At 37.4% G+C, this 22,933-nt stretch overlaps 1 protein-coding gene across 2 annotated transcripts in view; it reads right to left on the minus strand.

Annotated features, from left to right (window-relative positions):
* The window catches only part of LOC136246683 (sortilin-related receptor-like), a 70,536-nt gene extending 51,110 nt beyond the window's left edge, over positions 1-19,426 (minus strand). The window contains exons 1-4 of one of the 2 annotated variants that reach the window (XM_066038226.1): positions 19,369-19,426; positions 19,175-19,320; positions 13,717-13,842; positions 3,608-3,736 (exon numbers count right to left, since the gene is read on the minus strand). In XM_066038226.1, the coding sequence (XP_065894298.1) occupies positions 3,608-3,736; positions 13,717-13,842; positions 19,175-19,277 (358 nt within the window). In that variant the 5' untranslated portion in view covers positions 19,278-19,320; positions 19,369-19,426. Of the gene's footprint in view, positions 1-3,607; positions 3,737-13,716; positions 13,843-19,174 lie in introns of both variants that reach the window. The other variant, XM_066038227.1, reaches the window with a different exon arrangement.
* Between the last annotated feature and the right edge of the window lie 3,507 nt (positions 19,427-22,933).

The following is a 22,933-nucleotide window of genomic DNA, read 5'->3' on the forward strand; positions in this document are numbered from 1 at the left end:
CAAATAATGGCTTGAAAAGCTGCCAATCTTATAATGAAATAATGGAAATGGACCGCCCGCCCGCCTGCATGCATATATGCCTGAGTCCAGGACGGGAAACAAAATTTATTTGGAGTGGCCTAATAGTTGTAACATGGGCATGAGTGATTTGCCTGAAGTATACGCACAAGCACGAGGGTGTAGCCCTAGTGCGAGTACGTATGTTTCAGGCAAATCACAAGTGCCCATGTTACAACTAAAATATTCCACTTTGATGACTCACCTGCAAGTGCGCGTGGAAACTGCAGGAATGCTTTGTGAGTGTATTTATATGGGACCATGTGAATTTTGATTGTGGATAACGTCGTAAGAGCAACGACAAGGCGCATTACCAGAAATTTAGTACATTTTTTGGTCGTGTGCATTAGTGTAGACAACCTGTGTAAAATATTCATATAATACAATCACTTTTGAATGCGATGTTTTTAAAGCTATGCATATGTTGGAATAAATGTCTAATGATTGAAACCAACACATTCCAAAGGGTTTGAAGCCATTTAGTCCCTAACTACGATATTATCTTGCACTAACCTCAAAATTTGCTTCCACTTAGTACACTTCAAAGCCATACTGTGTATGTAGTGTGTGTCTGTGTCTGCATGGTTTAATCATGGCACATTTATACCTCATAAATTAGAGTGTTAACCACATCAAAGGGATACCCGAAATAACTGTTTGTGTGCTTTAACTTTCTCAGTTAAGGAACATTGTGTGAGATATAAACTGTTTGTTTCTTTTTTTTTTCAATTTCTGTTGTAATTTACAAGTACATGTTCCTTTATAGCCTGCAGCTCGTCTATACAAAACCATTCATCCGGAAGCCACAAGTCACCGACTAAACTGATGATTGTTTCTAATGTGCATGCATGTGTGCATGTTATTGCATTTTTAAATTAATTGAGTTGATTGACTATAATGTAGTCTGTATCACAACGTGTACGCCATAAGTGTCTTGTCCTGGAGGAAGCTGGTCTATCACATCATACTTCAGTCATTTTGCTTTGTTATTATCGCTAGCATAACTAGTCGAGCAATTTTTGGTCCAAATTTACACCAGATTTAACCTTAGATAGGTAAATTCTCAAAAAATCTTCTGTGGGGGCATGCCCCCAGACCCCCCTAGACGAGAGCATGCTAAAGCATGCTCTAGGTTTTGCACTGTGTATGTGCATATATGCTCAAAACTCCTTACTTTAAAACAGCACCCATCATAGTCTGCTGATTTTATTACAAGCATTTTCTAGTTCGATGTAGCTACATGATTTTAATACCCTGAAAAGTAGACTATCTCATTTGGCGCCAGTTTCAGCTAGCTACTACTTTCGTAGTTTACTTGCTGGAGAAAACAGAACACCTATAATTAGTTGGATTGAGCTTTCTAAGTAAGGTCAGTACTGGATTTGCCTATTAATGACGAATGACGTAGGCAATACGTCATAGACTGAAGCAGTTTCTAATTTGTTGGAGCACCGCTGGACATTTATGGACGGCCTGGAACCATAAGTAGATGGCTGTATTTAGCGAAGGTTTTAGCCTACGCATTAATAATAAGGTGAAAATGATTGGCTACATACAGACTCAACCGACTTCGTAGGGTGAGTGAGTTTATTGTATGTTAAACCCATACATTTGGGCCTACCGAACCATAGTCTGTATTGCCACATGTAGACGGACTTCAATCCTACCAAATGGGTCATTTAATCTCTATTATACAAAATTTCATTACCTTCACTGCAGAGCGGAAATTGTACACCGCTATTTGAGATGTATTGCCAATCCAACACTGTATGTCAATTTAATTTTTAATCAGTAGGCCCATGACCTCAAATTTCTGGTATTGGCGCTGCTGAGAGGTCCAACATAAGTGTATTAGTGTCACGAACATGCAGATCGCTTTGACTGTGGGTACGCAATTAAACACAGGAAGCCCAAACACAAGCTGAAAAGCTCATAATGAATAAGCCAAAGCAGTGGATACATTTACAGCAATATAATGGCCTAGCCAATTAAGTGCCACGCCTAGTCACTACGTGTGTGTGACATCACACCAGGTGTCAAAACAGCAATACTATAAAGACAATTCAAGTGCTACTGAAGTACTTACTTTTACTAGCCATGAATAAACTAAACTAGTGAATATTATTAACACTAATGCCCAAATCAATTAAGCACTATGCCCAGTGTCTGGACATCGCCATGTAACAATTGAATACAACATGATCAATATAGACTAACTTGTGACCTTCTTCATTCAGTAAAACAACAAACTATCTTCTTCCCCAAGTCCATGATCTATGCTGGCGCTTTGGCTTACTTTATAAAACTAAAACCCACTAGTGAAGTGTCGCTATATTAAAGCAGAGGAGATCACACAGTTTCATCAAAGAAATCGAATGATTTCTGAGTATGCTTGGAATGCATTAATGAGAATAGGAAGTAGTATATGCGAGTTATAGGAAGGATATAACTACCTCCATTTCTCGTTAATGCATTCCTGAGTACTGATAGCAGTGGTATTGTACCACTTATACACCTTCTCTTCCCCTTGAAGTGAGGTGTGAAAGTGGTATATAAGATATGTATGTACCCTGGAATTTACCTTTGAAGTTAGGTGGCTATATAGTACATTACATTATGAGTTATTATACATTTAAAAATACCGTATAGTAAAATACTTTGGCAGTAAAAAAGTGTGATGAAACCCCTCTGTTGAAAAAATTGGCAGAAAAAACTTCGGCGATTGAAATAATATTCACCAAAGTTTTTACTGCACGGTACGTAAGGTGTTTTGTTATTGTTATTATCTATTTTACCAGTTAGGCACTGGAGGGTGTACACAGGAGGCAGAGCCTGTTCGTAAGGATAACAATAAGGTGTCAACTCATCAGTTAAGTAGTGTAGTAGCTAGCATTGTTTTTGTAGCAGTACTTTTCCAGCTACTGATCTATTACTGAAATGACGTGCTAGCAAAGGCGTGCTTCACTATCTCCTGTGATGCTGAGAGCGATCGTATTTTACTTTTTCAGTAGCAGAGGATATCATGTATATCATAGTATTTGGCCAAATCCATCACGAGACGATGAACTAGCCGTGACGTGCAAACAGAAAGTTGGTTGGAAATGCTATCCCAAGGAGTGCTTACAACTGTGGGACACATTTTGAAGATCTCCAAAGTCAGCTCGATCTTTATAGCATGGTGGTGCGAGCTGACCTTCATCTCAAGTTCTAGTTACTCAATGTGCTCATGTAATCATCTAAAATAATTCGCGAAAAAATCTTTGGTGAATTGAACGCTATTCGCCTAATTTGTCAAAGTTTTTTACTATATGGTAAGCAAATCCTATGTGCCCACATGCCCTATTTTCACAGGCCCGGTCACATTTGTAAATTATCTGAACATCTGTTTAGTAATACAACTGCCAAACCACACTTCAAATACAATAAATAATCAAAGTTTAGCAATCCACACATTAACAACTGCAAGAAAACCATGAGAAACACTGTGCAATCATATTAAAGTTGAATATAATGATGGATTGTACAGTAGTTATTAATCTTATCAACTTACTGCAATTCTGTTCATCAGACCCATCTGTGCAAGATACATATCCATTACACACTCCATAGTAGCTTACACAACGGCTTCCACCATCACAATTAAATCCATAGCCATCCTGACAGTTAGGATATATTGGTCCTAATGTGTTTAGCACATAAGTATAACACACGTTTATTGCAATAACCACAGGCTAGGTAAGGTGTACATACTAAAAATTGCATAAGGATGTTAAACACCCTACCCAGCACCCACATTTACTGATCATGATGTTGGTTTGATATTTTGACAATATATTGTAATTACTGTAACTTATTGTATTAATAATCAATGCTATTGCAATAAAGTACTGTAGCATTTGTAGGTTCAAAAGAATGACAACCCAAATTTGCCATGAAATATTTGACATAGTTTTACAAAAATAAATATGCAGAGCATTTACAAATAAGTGCTATATTCCAACCTGATTCAGGTGATAGGGAATGTATCAAAAATACCAAAACTCACACACAAACAAATGTCTTGTCCATTGTTTTAGCTTTTCTGGGCACAGCAAATGGCTACATATAGCATGTATATACAAAGAGACTGTAATGCGTGGTCGGACATATACCAGTAATACAAATCAAGACACTTGGTGGTTTAATTGTTAAGTAGCCCAAGAAGCCAGCATTCCACACCATGTTTGTATTGACAGGAAGAAAAAAACAGAACTTTCACACATGGTCTCTTGTATATCTGAATGGAGCAAATTTTGCAGTGGAATTTCCTGCCTGGAAGGGAAGTCTACAGTGCATTACAAATGTGATGAAAATCACCCCATCTATAGGTATTCCTGCATGAGGTATGAATGCCCAAAGTTTTGGTTTTCATTCCTCGTCTTTTTGTACATTTTGCTATAAATACAAATGGATTATTCAATTGCACTGACATGTGGCACACCAAATGAGAGTCCAAAAGTGAATTGTAGTAGCTACTAAATTTGGTGCAAATCGGATGAAAATTTTAGGAGCTATGACTAATTATTCTCATAAGAGATTTGTTGGCGTGCCTACAGGGTAATCCGCTTCAAGCAATAAGTTGAAATGAGTTTGAGGATAGATTAACCATTGTAGGAGTGTCTTTTAGTGGTTTAAAAGGAACCAAGATAAAGATCATGGAGATATTAAGCAAAACTAAAGGTGTGTAATGATTGTGCAATCAAGTTTTGAGAACAAAAATTAACTTTCACATCAACCAGGATAACCACTTAAGGGAACAAGCTTAAGGTCAGTGTGTAGATGGATTAATCATCACAGAGAGACCTACCAATGGTATAAAAGAACTGGATTAAAAGCCACTAACTTATGAGGTAAAATGCACATATAGCATGACCATGATTGAAACATTAAAATTTTTAATATCACAGTCAACCTATGTACATGTAAATAGAGCATTTAGCATTAGTAAGTAATAGTAAGTTACTTAGTAAGTTACTTCAGCATTAGTAAGTTACTTTATTAGAGCATTCAGCTATGCAACAAGTCACTCTGTATAATGTGACCGGATCTGTGAAAAGGGGTCTATAGCCTTTCCAACTGTATGTACTTGGCAATGCATAACTTGACTTGTGAGTATGGTACTAGGCATGCGTACATTATGCTGGAATAATTTTTGGAATAATCGGTGGTAAAAAGAACCAGGAATAATTCCGGAATAATAGGGTGATCTTCCAGAATAATTAATTAGAATTCACACATTTTTCGTGTAGTATCACAAAAGAATTCATAAAAGAACATCCACAAACATTACTAGCACAAAATCAGGCGAAAAGATCAAGATACTCTAATAGAGCAGTCACTTACTCTAATAGAACAGTTAGACAAGTTAGTTGTGACTGGGGTATAGTTTTTATGCTTGCAAGTAGTTATATTTTCAGCTGCAGAAGAATATCAATTTAACTTTCACAACTCCACTCTCCAGGAGTTATTCCAGGAATATTTGGGAATAATTTTGGGAATAATAGGTGAATAAAAAAAGAATTGCCAGAAAGAATAATAGGTAAATTAAAAAGTATAATGTACTCAAGCCTATATGGTACCTGCCTGAAATTTGTTCACTTCCACTCCTAGCATAGCACTACTCCTGGATGTAATTTTAAGACAATGGGTTAAACACATGATGAGTTATGACAGGTCAAACTTAGAAATCTGGAAAGACTATTAGGCCCCTTTTCGCAGATCTGGTCACATTATAGAGAGTTCAACTATACAAAAAGTATTCATGTATAGAGTTTAGCTATACTGTACAAATGAGTCACCCTAAAAAGAGTTCAACTACATTTCAAGTCACCCAGTGGACAGTTTATATGTTACAAGTAATTCTTTAAAGAGTTCAGCTACAAACAATTTACCTTGCAGAGAGTTCAGCTACAAAAAGGTTATACTTCAGAGTGTTCAGTTATTTTACAAGTCACCCTGAAGATAGTTTAGCCATAGAAAAAGCTACAATATAGAGAGTTCAGCTACATCACAGTAAACCTACACAGAAATCAGTTACAAGCAAGTCACTCAGCATAGAGTTCAGCAACAAGCAAATTTATCCTGTGGAGAGTTTAGTTACAAACAATTCACCCTAAAGAGGGTCCAGCTGCATACAAATCACCCTGTAGAGAGTTTGTAAAAACAATTTCAAGTTTTTGAAGCATATTAATTATTTTAGTGGCAAAGAGAATAGTTGAAATGATTAAGCATAGTTTCTTCATCTCACCCCAACAGTATTTCATACCTCCTACAGGGTATATCAGCCTAGTTAGATCTCATCTGGACTATTCATCCACAATCTGGAATCCTAAGACATCAGGGAAATAGAAACAGAGCAGAGACATACAGCCAAAATAATCCTGGATGACTTATGAGGAAAGATTAAAATCTTCACACTTACCCTCCCTTTACTACAGACAAAATCAATGGAGATGATGACCACCCAAAATTATGACGTGCTTACAGTAGTTACAGTAACACAAGATGATCGTTTTACTATTAGCTGTAACTGCACAAAGTATAATGGTTTGAAGCTATACAAGGAACAAGCTAACACACTTCATTAAGCATTTTACAAACAGAATTACTAATTACTAGAACACTCTATCATCTGGTGTACTGTACATACCACTTCCTTCAAAACACTACTATTGGAGAGACTGTAGATTTATAATTGTAACCGAGTCTGCGAAAATAGGGCATGTGGGCTAGGGCTGGGGGATAGTATGTGCATATCGGAATATCGGGATAGTATCACTATCAGTATCGCCTATATCGCTTGAAAATTTACTATCGGACAGTAATTAACAAGTAAAATATGGAGAAATATCTGCAAAATACTGTAAAATAATAACTTTTTGGAACAAGAATCAGCCTAAAAGGCTGTTTAATATCTTATGTAAAATACATGCATGGGTACATCCCTCCTTACAACTCTCTTTGAAGGCAACTAATAGGAAATAGGTGAATTATCACTATCGTTTTACTATCGTCTATTGTGAACAGTGTCCAGACAGTGAAAATTTCACTATCGCTCAGCCCTAACGTAGGCACATAAAAATTGTCTACTTTTTCAAACTTTGATGCGTCATAACTTTGTATTCCATTATTGCTTGGCCATGATATTTTCAGCAATTATTAAACATTTAATTAGTTAGTATTACAATACAAGTTACAGAATGAAAATATTCTCTCCCAATACTGAGACATGAGATGTTATGTGGCAGGGTGTAGTTTATGCCTGCATGCCCTATTTTCGCAGGCCTGATCACAATTTCATTCATATGGTTATGTAATACTACTGTCCTTTGTTTTAGAACCATTTAGTTAAAATAAAGTTTAGCTGGAAATGCTGACATCTGCATCATGTATGCAGGCATGCATTTAATAAGTAATAGTTATATTGGCACAATATGAGGTCTAGGATTCTATGGAATTTATATCCCCTCAAGCCCTTAGTAGTTCCCTTGCTTCTCCCATGTGCTACAGATTTGTGCCTTCAAGTTTATAAATTCCTTTCCACATCAGGCCCATATAACTGATTTTACTCTATTTTACATACAAAATCACCTTGTCCATGACTGTTTCTGCTGTAGCATGGCAAAAGTGGTTGGTTTTGAGACAACAATACTATTGCCATGGCAACCATGCAATGGGTACATGACACAAATAAACACCCTCATTACATTACTACATGCTAATAATGCTTACCCATTGACTAAATCTAGATTTTCAGTATATGTTATATTGTGCCTGAAGACGTGGAGTATAAGAAAACAAGGTGGAGTATATGAGATATTTTGCCTACCTAAAAGAACCAAAATAGAATCTAAGCCAGAGTTATCAATAGCCGACATTAAATATATATATATATATATATATATATATACCACTTTCACACCTCACTTCAAAGGGAAGAGAAGGTGTATAAGTGGTATAATAGCACTGCTAGCAGTGCTCAGGAATGCAGTAACGAGAATAGGAGGTAGTATATACAAGTTATATCCCTCCTAGGAGTGATATAACTTGTATATACTACGTCCTATTCTCATTAATGCATTCCAAGCATTCTCAGAAATCATTTGATTTCTTTGATGAAACTGTGTGATCTCCTCTCCTTTAATATAGCGACACTTCACAGGATCGATAGCGGGCTTTAGTTTTTGTAAAGTGAGCCAAGGCATAGATCATGGACTTGGGGAAGAAGATAGTTCATTGTTTTACTGAATGAAGAAGGTCACAGGTTAGTTTATATTAAACATGTTACATTCAATAGTCACGTGGGGATGTCCCACAGACACTGGGTGTAGCGCTTAATTGATTTGGCCATTAGTGTTAATAGTATTCACTACTTTAGTTTATTCATGGCTAGTAAAGTAAGTACTTTAGTGTAGTTGAATCGTCTTTACATTGCCGTTTTGACACCTGGCGCGATGTCACACATGCGTAGTGACTGGGCGTGGCGCTTAATTGGCTAGGCCATTATAGCGCTGTAAACATATTCACCGCTTTAGTTTATTCATGGCTAGTATAGTAAGTACTTTATAGTGCACTTAAGCTTCATTATGAGCTGTTCAGCTCATATTTGGGCTTCCTGTGTTTAATTGCGTACCCACAATCGAAGCGATCTGCATGCTCGTGACGATACACTTACGTTCGGCCTCTCAGCAGTGCCTTGTCGTTGCTCTTACGACGTTACCCACAATCGAAAGTCACATGGTCCCATATAAATACACTCGCAAAGCATTCCTGCAGTTTCCATGTACACTTGCAGGTGATTCACCCAAGTGGAATATATCAAGACACACGGTAGTGTGTCGTGCGGCCCAAGTAGCCGGCGCGCCACACCGTAAGTATATTTACAGGAAGAAAGTAAACGCGATTTTCACACCTTTGTAGCTCCGTGATTCCTTATCCTATTAAAACCAAAGTTGCTACAGAACTGCCGGCGAGGTAGGGGAGTCCACATACCAAATTTGAAGAAAATCGCTCCAGCCATTTCAAAGATACGAGCGACCAAAGTTTGAGTTTTTTTTCTTCTACTTCTTTTCGCACACTTTGCAAAATCCGAAATAAAACACGAATGCGTACTTGGATCGGGCTGAAATTTGGCACACTTAAAGGGCTCATTAAGGCGAATCTCAGTACCAAGTTTGGTAGGACTCCGATGAACATTCACGGAGTTATGACCGATTATCTGCGTAAAATAAGGTCGAAGGTCTGTCACGCCCACAGGGTAAACCGCTTGAAGGAATGAGCTGATAATTGCTATGTAGATGGAGTAACTATCGTAGGAGTGCCTTTTTGTGGTTTAAAAGGAATCCAGTTAACGGCCATCGAGATATGACACAAAACTCAACCTATGTCACAATTACGCGATCGACTTTTATGAATAAAAAAAACTATTAGTTTTCACGCCTACCAGCCAAACCGCTTAGAACAGTGAGCTGAAAATCGGTGTGTAGCTGGAATAATTATCATAGAAAGTCCTTGCAGTAGTACAGAAGAATCGGATTACAAACCACTGAGTTATGATTCCAAAGCCAACTACGTGTAGCATATGCGAGATCGAGATACTCTAATAGAACAGTCACCCTAATAAAGCATTCAGCTACGTTTATAACTTACTCCATTATAGAATTTCTTTGTCATTGCAAGTTATTCTGTAGGGAGTTCAGCTACAAACAGTTAATCTTATAGACAATTCAGCTACAAGCAAGTCATCCTGTAGAGAGTTCAGCTACAAATATGTTGCTGTAGAGATTCAGAACATTATAAGTCACACTGAAGAGAATTCAACTATAAACAAGTCACCTTGTAGAGAGTTCAGCTACAACAAGTCATTCTGTAGAGAATTCAGCTACAAACAAGTCACTGCATAAAGGGTTAAGCTACAAAAAAAGCTACCTAGTAGAGAGTTCATCTAGATCAGCTACAAACAAGTTACTTTATGCAATGTTCAGCTACAAGTAAGTCACTCTGTAGAGAGTTCAGCTACAAACAAGTCACTCTGTAGTACAAACAAGTCACCATGGAGAGAGAGTTCAGCAACCAATCAAAAACCACCATGTAAAAGAGTTCAGCTATACAAACAAGATATAACTCTATAGAGAGATCAGGTAGAAACTTAACAGATCACACTGTAGAGAGTTCAGCTAGAAACAAGTCATCCAGACTGAGTAGAGAGATCAACTAGAAAACATCACCTTGTAGAGAGTTCAAATCACCCTGCAGATAGTTCAGCTACAAACAAATCACCCTATAGAGAAATCAGCTAGAAGAAGTCACCTTGTAAAGAGTTTAGCTACAAAGAACTACCGTATAGAGAATTCAGCTATGAACAGATCATCCTGTTGAGAGTTCAGCTAGAAACAAGTCATCCTGTAGAGAGATCAACTAGAAGAAGTTACCTTGTAGAGAGTTCAGCTACAAAGAAACAACCATGTAGAAAGTTCAACTGCAAACAAATCAAACTGTACAAAGTTCAGCTACAAACAAACCACCCTGTAGAAAGATCAGCTAGAAACAAGTCACCCTGTAGAGAAATCAACTAGAAGAAGTTACCTTGTAGAGAGTTCAGCTGCAAACAAACCATCATGTAGAGACTTCAGCTGCAAACAAATCACCCTGTAGAGAGTTCAGCTACAAAAGGATCACCCTGTAGAGAGTTCAGCTAGAAACAAGTCATCCTGTAGAGAGATCAGCTAGAAGAAGCTACCTTGTAGAGAGTTCAGCTACAAAGAAACCACCATGTAGAGAGTTCAGCTGCAAACAAATCGAATTGTAGAGAGTTTAGCTACCAACAAATCACCATGTACAGAGTTCAGCTAGAAACAAGTTAACCTGTAAAGAGATGAGCTAGAAGAGGTTACCTTGTAGAGTGTTCAGTTATGAACAAACCATCATGTAGAAAGTTCAGCTGCAAACGAATCACCCTGCAGAGAGTTCAGCTACGAAAAGATCACCCTATAGAGAGTTCAGCTAGAAGAAGTCACCTTGTAGAGAATTCAGCTGCAAAGAAACCACCATGTAGATAGTTTAGCTGTAAACAAATCATCCTGTAGAGAGTTCAGCTACGAACAGATCACCCGGTAGAGTTCAGCTAGAAACAAGTCACCCTACAGAGAGATCAGCTAGAAACAAGTCATCCTGTAGAGAGACCAGCTAGAACAAGTCACTTTGTATGTAGAAAGTTCAGCTACAAAAAAAATCACCCTGTAGAGAGGTCAGCTACAAACAAATCTCCCTGTATAGAGATCAGCTAGACGAAGTTACCTTGTAGAGAGTTCAGCTACAAAGAAACCATCATGTAGAGAGTTCAGCTACAATCTAGTGACCTTGTACAGACATCAGTTAACCTTGTAGAAAGTTCAGCTACAAAGAAACCATCATGTAGAGAGTTCAGCTGCAACAAATCACCTGTAGAGAGTTCAGCTACAAACAAATCTCCCTGTAGAAAGGTCAGCTAGAAGAAGTCACCTTGTAGAGAGTTCAGCTACAAAGAAACCATCATGTAGAGAGTTCAGCTGCAAACAAATCACCTGTAGAGAGTTCAGCTACAAACAAATCTCTCTGTAAAGAGATCAGCTAGAAGAAGTTTTGTTCAGCTACAAACAAATCACCCTGTAGAAAGATCAGCTAGAAGATGTTACCTTGTGGAGAGTTCAGCTACAAAGAAACCATCATGTAGAGAGTTCAGCTTCAAACAAATCACCTGTATAGAGTTCAGCTACAAACAAATCTCCCTGTAGAGAGATCAGCTAGACGAAGTTACCTTGTAGAGAGTTTAGCTACAAAGAAACCATCATGTAAAGAATTCAGCAACAAACAAATCACCTGTATAGAGTTCAGCTACAAACAAATCTCCCTGTAGAGAGATCAGCTAGAAGAAGTTTCCTTGTAGAGAGTTCAGCTACAAACAAATCACCCTGTAGAAAGATCAGCTAGAAGAAGTTACCTTGTAGAGAGTTCAGCTACAAACAAATCACCCTGTAGAGGGTTCAGCTACAAACAAATCTCCCTGTAGAGAGATCAGCTAAAAGAAGTTACCTTATGGAGAGATCAGCTACAAATAAACCATCATGTAGAGAGTTAAGGTGCAAACAAATTACCTGTAGAGAGTTCAGCTACAAATAAATCTCTCTGTAGAGAGATCTGCTAGAAGAAGTTACCTTGTAGAGCGTTCAGCTACAAAGAAACCATCATGTAAAGAGTTCAGCTGCAAACAAATCACCTGTAGAGAGTTCAGCTACAAACAAATCTCCCTGTAGAAAGGTCAGCTAGAAGAAGTCACCTTGTAGAGAGTTCAGCTACAAAGAACCATCATGTAGAGAGTTCAGCTGCAAACAAATCACCTGTATAGAGTTCAGCTACAAACAAATCTCCCTGTAGAGAGATCAGCTAGAAGAAGTTTCCTTGTAGAGAGTTCAGCTACAACAAATCACCCTGTAGAAAGATCAGCTAGAAGAAGTTACCTTGTGGAGAGTTCAGCTACAAAGAAACCATCATGTAGAGAGTTCAGCTGCAAACAAATCACCTGTAGAGAGTTCAGCTACAAACAAATCTCCCTGTAGAGAGATCAGCTTGAAGAAATTACCTTGTAGAGAGTTCAGTTACAAAGAAACCACCATGTAGAGAGTTCAGCTGCAAAGAAATCACCCTGTAGAAAATTCAGCCACAAACAAATTGCCCTGTAAAAAGATCAGTTAGAAGAAGTTACCTTGTAGAGAGTTCAGCTACAAAGAAACCATTCTGTAAAGAGCTCAGCTGCAAACAAATCACCTGCACAGAATTCAGCTACAAACAAACCACCCTGTAGAGAGATCAGCTAGAAGAAGTTACTTGTATATTGTTCAGCTACAAACAATTCACCCTATAGAGAGAGCAGCAAGAAGAAGTCACTTTGTAGAGTGCTCAGTTACAAAGAAACCACCATGGAGAGTTCTGTAATAAATATATGTATTATATATATAATTTGTACATTTACTGATAAAATCAGAAATATTTAAAGTACATCTGCTTCATCTTTTCTTCTTCCTGTGGAAAAGAAAAAGACAGGTTAAAAAAGTCCCAAAGCCGGCCTATGGCCGGATAGGCCGGCTTTGGGGTATACAAATACAAAAAGAAGTGAAATCTAATCCAAAACAGCCAGCTGTAAAAAGTGTGCGGCCCTCAAAAAGGCTATGGTGAAAAAAGATGTGAAATCCAAGGTGGCGGCCAAGAAATGGCTGTGATGGTAGGTTAATGGTAAAAAATTTAATAACGGCAATTTAGATGAATTTTTTGCCAAGACCAAGCGGCACAAAAATTCACCTGAATTGTTGTTATTAAAATTTTTACCATTAACCTACCATCACAGCCATTTCTTGGCCGCCACCTTGGATTTCACATCTTTTTTCACCATAGCCTTTTTGAGGGCCGCACACTTTTTTTACAGCTGGCTGTTTTGGATTACATTAGTTGTAACATGGGCACTTGTGATTTACCTGAAATATACACACTCGCACTCGGGCTGCGCCCTCGTGCTCGTGTGTATATTTTAGGCAAATCACTCGTGCCCATGTTACAACTACTACATCATCTTTCGGTGACTTAACTAACCACAAATTTCTTCATCACTACCATCTCTGCAGTTATTGTATCCATTACATACATAGTATGGTCGAATGCACAGTCCAGTTATTCTACACTTGAAGAAACTGTCATAGGGACATTTCCTTTGTAAACCTGTAGTTATATACATTCAACATAATAATAGCAACAATAATTATTAGCCAAAATTGTGCAATTTTATATTTTATAGCTAAAATAATACATCATTAATATCAAGACACATGGTGTATTGTGCAGCCAAGAAAACCAACGTACCACACTGACAGGGAGAAAGAAAAATGTGATTTTCATGCTTACTGAGCTCCATTATCCCTCACCAAATTGTACCATTTTTGTAATGAAGCTTCCCACCAGAAAGACCAGACCACACACCAATTTTTATCAAAAATGCCTTAGCTATTTCTGAGATACATGGTAAAGTGTTAACAATAATAAGAATAATTTTACCTATTTATTTACAGAGGTCTACATCATTCTTTTCACAATTATAAAAATTAGACAATGGAACTTAGAGAACGCTTCGATACAACAACAACAACAACAAAAAAAATGATAATGACTATTGAGCTTTTATGGTCATTTAAGGTTACGGTATAGTCACGGGCAATCATTCAATATTTTGAATGCCTATCGATTCTTTTTGAGAAAACCATAAAACCAGTCTAGCAGCATGAAAAGTTTCAAATGAAGGTGAAGCCCTTCATATTTAATGTTTTTATGTAGCTACAGTGTAGTTTGAGGCAGGTGGAACACTACAATTGTTGTAGTAACACAAGTAAGCCAGCCCGTACATCGCTCAGTTCCAGCTGTCACTACCATGTTTTTCCGCTGCCAAATACAGCAAAAGCTGTAGGTTGTATTGGCATTTCTAGGGCATAGTGATACTGTATATTAAATTTGTTAGGTCCTGTGGAAGCGTTTTTGGCGTGTTTCTCCCCAGTGACTCGGATACAAGCCTTCAAAGAGCTTGCTTCACCTGAAAAAACTATTAAAAGTTCAATAAAACGTCTATACTACCAGTAACTTAAAAAATCGCTTCCACAGGACCTAGATATTTTAGTTGTTTAGCCACTTGTGTTGAAATTATAAGGATTCAGTAATTTGTTAGTCTGGTTTTTGGCGGCGCGTTTTTATAAAACATCACTCTATTGTAGACCACACACCCAAGAACAGTCGTTGTTATGTAGTAAAAACAAACAAGCACAATTAGTTGTATTGCTAACACAACACAGTTGTTGAAATTATTTATCCCTGCTTGGTTTAAAGCAGGTTTGGTAATTTGTTCCGCCCACGCATTTTAAACTATTCCGTAACCTTAAGCAAACTTAGATATATGCAATATACATATTGCCAACAAATTATTCAGTAATTATGATAGCATCAAGAATATCAAATTAAATAATCAAGAATATTATAATATTATCAAACTCAAAACACACGGTATGTGGTATGGTCTATGAAGCTGGCACATAACGTCATTGAGCTGTCAACAAGAACAACGGTAATGTGTATTTCAGGCATCAGTAGTTCCTTGCTACTGTTTTCCAAACAGATTAATGTTTGCTGTTTCATCTTCATCAGTCTTCAGGCTTCATTTAGAGGGAAGTAGGGAGCCGTTAACAAACTAAAATATGAGATCCGTCTATTTGCAGATGATATTCTTATTTACAAAACCATTAAAACACCACAAGACCATAAAATACTTCAAGATGATTTAAACTCACTGACAAGATGGGCAACTGACTGGATGATGGAATTCAACATCTCCAAATGTAAAATTTTACAGATAACAACATACCATAACAAGAGTAATTTCACATACAAAATGTCCGACATTCCACTGGCTACAGTATTAGAACATAATTATCTTGGAATCCGTCTCCACCACAAACTATCATGGGATCCTCATATCAATTTCTTCTGTAACAAGGCAAATCGACTCCTTGGATTCTTAAAAAGAAATCTCCATAAATAATGTGCCATCAGAAATTAAAGAACACGTTTACAAACAATTGCTCTTATCATCATTAGAATACTGCTCAACCATCTGGAACCCCTATCATCACACTAGTATTAGTAAACTAGAAATAATCCAACACTGCGCTGCTCATTTTGTTTTGAACAAACCCTGGCACAGATCTAACCAAAACCATGATAGCATCACAGACTTGTTAACCAGTCTTGAATGGCCTACACTTCTAAACAGAAGAACAATAATTATTGCTAGACTCATCCTCCTATTCAAGATTATCAGGAACTTACTAGCAATGCCTGCGTAGTGTAGCTATATTTTGTAGAAATGTTTAGAAAGTTGTGAGCTATAACACAAAGTTATGAAGGTTTAATGTTCAAAAATTGGTCAATTTGTTTGATATTTAGCACCTCCTGTGTCCTACACCCGTGCTCAACATCCTCTCAAGCTAACTCAATTGCAAAGAGGAGTCAACGTGTACTAATACTCCTTCCTCCATCGAACAATTATTCAATGGAACTCCCTTCAAATTCCTAACATTGATGCAATAGATCTTGAAACATTTAAGAACGCTGTAAGTAATATAATATGTGATTGTAATGCTCATTAGCGTGTTGCCCCTAGTGGGCTTTACTAATTATTAACAATAATAATAATAATAATAACTTCTTAAATTTTAAGCATAAGTTTAATAAATAAAAGTCTGAAATACACCACCAACAACTGTAATACATATTTAATGAAGTACATGACATGTTGTATAAATGCTATGAAATAACTGTACGTGAGAATGTATCTTAGTCCAGCTGTAATCTGAGAGTGTATAATAAAAAAATTCCTGTGGGCATACTTGCAGACAGTATATGCTGTGTGCAGTAGCACACAGATTTCTGCACTGTCTTCTCTCTATAAAATCTTATTTCACCCACATGAATAATTATATGAAGGCCTGGTCTACCTACCAAATTCAAGTCTAATCAATTAAGGGATTCTAAACTTACCGTTCTTCAAAACTTGACTAATTTTCTTCATTTCCCCTTTTTTTCTTAGTTTACATTCACTTACAAAAATTTCTATAAACGCAAGCACATCATCAATATAATTATATTTGCCTTGAATAACTGTGCACATCTGGAAGATTAAAATGCAAATCTCCATATTAATTTGGTTTGTGTATGCTAAACATTCATAGAGGTACAAATTCATGTGTTGTCACACACACGGAGTAAATTGCTTGTATGAATTGAAAATCTGTATGTTGATATGTTAACCACCATAATATATATATAATTCCTGGCAAACGTTTTTGTAGACAGAGCTACATGTAGTAACAACCGGGGAGTTATAATACAAAATCCAAGCAAGTGTGTGATCCAGATTCGCAAAGCAAAAGTTGACTAATGACTATTCGTGTTTTCCATGCCTATATATGTAGAAGACAAACCACCTTTTAGGCCAAGTTGAAAATCATTATGTGAATAGTTCACCCATCACAGTTTTAAGATTTTGTGGTTGCAAGTTAATCAGCAATAGCTTTTGAAGTTATAATGCAACAGCATAATCACGATACTAGTCAATGAAGAAAATCATGTTGGTTATTTAGTATATACATATTAAGTAAACAATTTACATACAACATAAACTAATTGTTCTTTCTCACTCCACTATTCCCATACTGAAAGAAAGGAAAACAAGACAGGAGAAAGTAAGTTTCATTGGTTAAAAAAGTTTGGAAATCAAAGGTAGTGACCAAGAAATGGCTGCAATGATGTCACTGCCAATCATTTATAATCACTATATACCATCATGTCATTGAAGTATTTTTTGGTCACCACCTTTGATTTCACACCTTTTCAAAGCAAACAAAAAATGCACAAAATCGGAAGTGTACACATGGAAGACCTTTCAGGGTGTGGATGACCCTATTTGCAAATCTGATCAGCAATGATGGACAATATCATGCATTGATTAATCACATCTTGTTGCATTTAGCCACATGTTTTAAACAAAACAGATTTGTACAGGTAGTTCAGTCAGTTACTGGTCATGCTATTATAATAAACACTGCGGTTTAATCTCCGGTTTAATAATTTAAGTTATGATATGGTTTACATAGCACTTTCATGTGATGTTTGCATAGCTCAACCTTGAAATGCCTTTTGTGGTAATGGTCTTCCATTTTATCAATAGTCACATGAAACAGGGACTTTTTTTTGCCTACCACATTGCTTGGTAGGCAAAGTTCTTAGAAAACTTATTATTGAAAGGATTATGTCATGGCATGTGCTTTTACAAGCAATAAAATAATAATTATTTTTTCCTGTGAGATCTAAAATACATATATGCAAGGTAAACACTTTACTGTAGACAGACTGACAGACAGTCATGCATACATGTAAAGTATTAGGGATAGGCCAGAAAAGGTTCTGTGAATTGTTATCTCACACATTTACAAGTGTACACAATTTATTGGTATTTTCACTATTGTGGTGTTTATTTGAACCTATTCAAATTTTGTCACATGTTATTTGGCTGATGCGGGGTGGTTTCAGTATCAGTAAACAATGTGCATACCACAACAGTGATCCACCCATGAAATAAAACATGTGTATGCTTCAAGCAGTTCTATTCAGAGCATGAAAACATGTCAGATGATTGAGACAAACAGCTTCTGTATACAGTACAGCTACATGTACAGTAAAGATGAGTTTTTTTTCTTTTTCTCTGCTCTTTCTGGACTAGCTAGATACATAGCTGCATAAAAAATATCCGGTCCGTTCCAATATAGTTAGGCTTAATAGCTATGTATCTTGATATATAGGCCACCTCCACTGCCAGGATTCTTCCCTGTTGATAAACTTGGCAATATGCTCATGCATTCAGCATTTCAAATTTGTCCAGCTATATTACAGCATGCATAAGCTACCTTCTTGGTATTCACTATTGCAAAAGAATCCTTCGGATCAGCATTTTTTTGTTCGAAATTGTTGCAGCTAACTCATTCGGCTCCTTAAAAGGTGTATGTGTGCGTGTGTGTGTGTGTGTGTGTGTGCGTGCGTGCGTGCGTGCGCGTGTGTGTGTTTTATTTGCAACACTACAGTATGCACAGCCCCCTCGCTATTCTCTTAGTATGAGATAGCTGCTGTAATGACTGTAGCAGCATTTATAAGTATAGCTATAGCTAGCTACGTAGCGATATAACGCACAAGATAGCGGATAACCAGCGGAAGCTTTGTCGCCGATGACAGTCTTTGATAATGAAGCTGTGCAACTTTAGCACTACTGCCCCGGTAGCTATACCGTACGTAGGAGGGTAGCGTATAGCTAAGGTTGATTTTCTGAGCTGTAGGCGTAGCTGGGATAGATTTATATTATATTGTTAGCTAATTTAAACTCCACCAATCGGCCATGCCGGCCGTTCCTCCTTAGTAGTTTGGCAGAGAGACACATAACTAGAACGACAATACAACTTACAAAATGTGTTTTCGTAGAGGGGAACAGCAAAAGCTTTTACTCCTAACATCAGAAGAACGAGCAGCCACGCCAGGCAATATTTTGCACTGAGAAGTATCATCATGTGACAGTTACTGTTAGTTAGTTACTTGTCAGGTCACAGTTAGCTACAAATGACACACTGGTCTAAAAGCAAACATAATAGAATTACTGACTGTAGTTCTTGGTTTGTATTATAAGTAAACAGATCACACCCAGCGAAGGTATTTCATGATTGAACGCCCAGTAAAAAAAAACGTACATGCTATATAGCCCCGCCCACATCACCGTTTTTCTTACCGTATAAGACCTGCGCATTAAGGATTTATTTTGTGCCACTGGTGGCTGAGTGCAACCTTTTAAAGTTGGTAACTAGCTAGAGCTTTCTAAGAAAATTGCACTACGGCTGAGTGATTTCAGCTAGAGTAAGCCACCAATGTTCGACCACCATCGGTTCGGACACGATTTTTCTTTAAACCCGCAAAGAAAATTTCTACTCTTGCTATGCCTTTGGAGAGGTCTAAGCCATAAACTCTTGCATGCAAATTTTCAGACCTGCAGCTTTCTTCGTCTGGCTGCAGGAACTGCAAAAGTGACCTGTCCGAATGTTCTCAATTCTCGGACAAAAATATGTATTATCGGTCGAGTGGCACTGCTCGTAATGCTTGAAGCTGATCAAGTCTTTCTGTGCTTGATATGAAAGAGCAATTCTTATACTCTCCAAATATATGCAGATATTTGGCTTAGTCCTTATTGGCTGTGAAATACAAAGCTCCAAAGTCACCTCTTATATTACAGAGGTACTATATTGTGGAACGCTCTGCCAGCTGCTTTGTATCACGCATCAACTTTATTTCAATTCAGGAGTAGCTATTTAGAACAATATAATTGTAGTTAATATTAATTTGTAAATGTATGTAGTTTTATACATGTATGCTGTATACAGGGCGTAGCTGAAAAACAGCTTTGCTGATGCTACCTTTCCTGTTTAAATAAATTGAAAAAAAAAAAGAAGAAAAAAAAAAAACCTCTGTCGTGCAATCTTTTATTATTTATTTATTATTATTATTATTTATTACAGGTAATTTATAAGGCTAAACAGCCTGTTACACCTGATCAACAGGTTAAAAAAAAGTACAAGTAGACTAATTACATACATTTATACATAGTGTTATCTTAAATTCGGCCACATGTGAAGCTCGTGAAAATCAAATAGTTACCTATATCGAATTCAAAGCTATTTTTATGAACATTGAGAGCATCAGCTACCGTTCAATAGTAAATAGATACATGCACAATGACCACACCTTGATTTTTGCCCGAATAGCTACATTGCATTTAGGCTTCTCTGGCAGTAGCAGCCTAGCTACTGCACCCAGCACACACACATACACAATCCAAATGCACTTAAATGGGGTTTTGACTATCCCCTGTTTAAAAATGTCAAATTTTCTCTTCAAAATGTCCAGGATATTATCCAGATCGAAATACTCTAATAGAGCAGTCAATTACTCTATTATAACGATCAGCCAATGCATTATCACATGCAATCAGTATTTAACCGTTGTAATCAACGAAATTCACATATTAATAGTCTATAGTTGAAGTGAATTTGCCTGGGTGTGGTCCTCAGATTTCTGAATGCTCCAATTGTATTATAGTAGTGTCTCACTGTTGATTTTTGTCATTTGGCTTTCTCGGATGATTGTGAAGTTTCAAACTGTTTAAAAGGCTCTGAATCAGTGAATGTTTCAAACGGAAACAGCAACACAATAATTAATTTTAGAGGTGCTTAATACGCTGGAAGGTGCTGGGTGATAACTTCACAGACTTTTGTTCACTTTGGTTTGAGGTGAATTTGTAATAAATTGCTAGTAAAATGTGCATATTTTCATGAGCTTCTTGGCCTGACATAAAGTTTAGTAGCAATTTTTAATCAGAAGTACAGCTGGCTCCTCCACAAGGTAAGGGGGGGTGGCATTTGCCCCAAATGCCCCATCCTAGATCCGCCATTGTTGTGCATGTATCTATTTACTATTGAACGGTAGCTGATTCTCTCAATGTTCATAAAAATAGCTCTGAATTCGATATAGGTAACTATTTGATTTTCACGAGCTTCACATGTGGCCGAATTTAAGATTGCACGACAGAGGTGACTTTGGAGCTTTGTATTTCACAGCCAATAAGGACTAAGCCAAATATCTGCATATATTTGGAGAGTATAAGAGTTGCTCTTTCATATCAAGCACAGAAAGACTTGATCAGCTTCAAGCATTACGAGCAGTGCCACTCGACCGATAATACATTTTTTTTGTCCGAGAATTGAGAAAATTCTGACAGATCACTTTTGCAGCTGCTGCAGCCAGACGAAGAAAGCTGCAGGTCTGAAATTTTGCATGCAAGAGTTATGGCCTAGACCTCTCCAAAGGCATAGCAAGAGTAGAAATTTTCTTTGCGGGTTTAAAGAAAAATCGCGTTCGAACCGATGGTGGTCGAACATTGGTGGCTTACTCTAGCTGATTCAGTAGAATAAATAATTGAACTGAAAGGTTTTAATTTCGCGTCTAGTAGTTGCCCCGAGCTTTCGACTTTAGGAGCCACGAAAAGTAGTATTAGTGGTCGGGTTCAGCTTTGGTTCCTTCTTCACCTTTAGGTTACGTTCTGTTTACTATATACTGCACGAGACTACTACTTGAATAACATTTGTAAGATAGAAAAGTAGGGGAGGTGGATAGCTAGCAGCGGTAGCACAGTGGTTAGCACACTTGCCTAAAGCTCCAGTAGTCCGGGAGTAGCTATATGACTGTCGATTCAATAGCCAGTACGCCTTATTGAACCGACTTTCGGTTCAGTATCCACTGCCAAAATAAAAATCCGCCCTCCTATTTTGAGTAGCTATTGGAAGCTGGATCAGACACTACAATAAAAAATTATGTGTGGTCGAGGGGACCTCTGATGTGGTCCAAGCAGTATTATACACCTCCATAGCCATTAGCACGGTCTATCATTACGGTATAGTTTGCAGGAGAAAGGCAAAACTTCATTTATACAGTGACTGATTAAGCCAACAGACCATTAATTTTGTGTTTTCACCAATGGACCAATGGTGTTTATCAATTAAGCTAACAAATCATAGCATACCAGTAACAGGGGCGGATCTAGGATTTATAAAAAGGGGGGCTAACTCAAGGTCTAATCTCTTGGGTAGATGTGTGCGAAGCACACTTCCCAGCATGCAAAGTATGCTGGAACTAGGGGGGTCTGGGGGCATGTCCCCCCAGGAAAATTTTGAAAAATTGATGCTAAAATACTGCAATTTTGAGACATTTCCACATAATAATATTTTCTGCCTGTAGATATTTTATATACTGCCTTTAGATTATAGGTATGGCTCTCTGAAGCATTTTACTAATGAAAAAGTTTGGATAGGTAGACAACCAAGTACATGATGCACCCCTCTCACAATTGCACAACACTGAATAGGTGCATGTTAGAATAATAATGTTGAAAGTGGAAAATTTTGAAATTTGAACAATACAAGATTGAATCTGAGAGCATTTTCAATGGAAATTGTGTACCTGAATTAAGTATTGCCATACATATTAACTACACAAGTAGATGAATGAAGCCCTTTAAACAGACCGATGCACTTCATTGTACGTATAGGTGCAGGCAGATTTGGAAAAATTCCGTAACAGAACCTACTACATGTTTCCAGTGAATGTTCTATTAGAGTAGTTA

This window comes from Dysidea avara, chromosome 2 (genome assembly GCF_963678975.1).
Source record: "Dysidea avara chromosome 2, odDysAvar1.4, whole genome shotgun sequence".
NCBI classification, from domain to species: Eukaryota; Metazoa; Porifera; class Demospongiae; order Dictyoceratida; family Dysideidae; genus Dysidea; species Dysidea avara.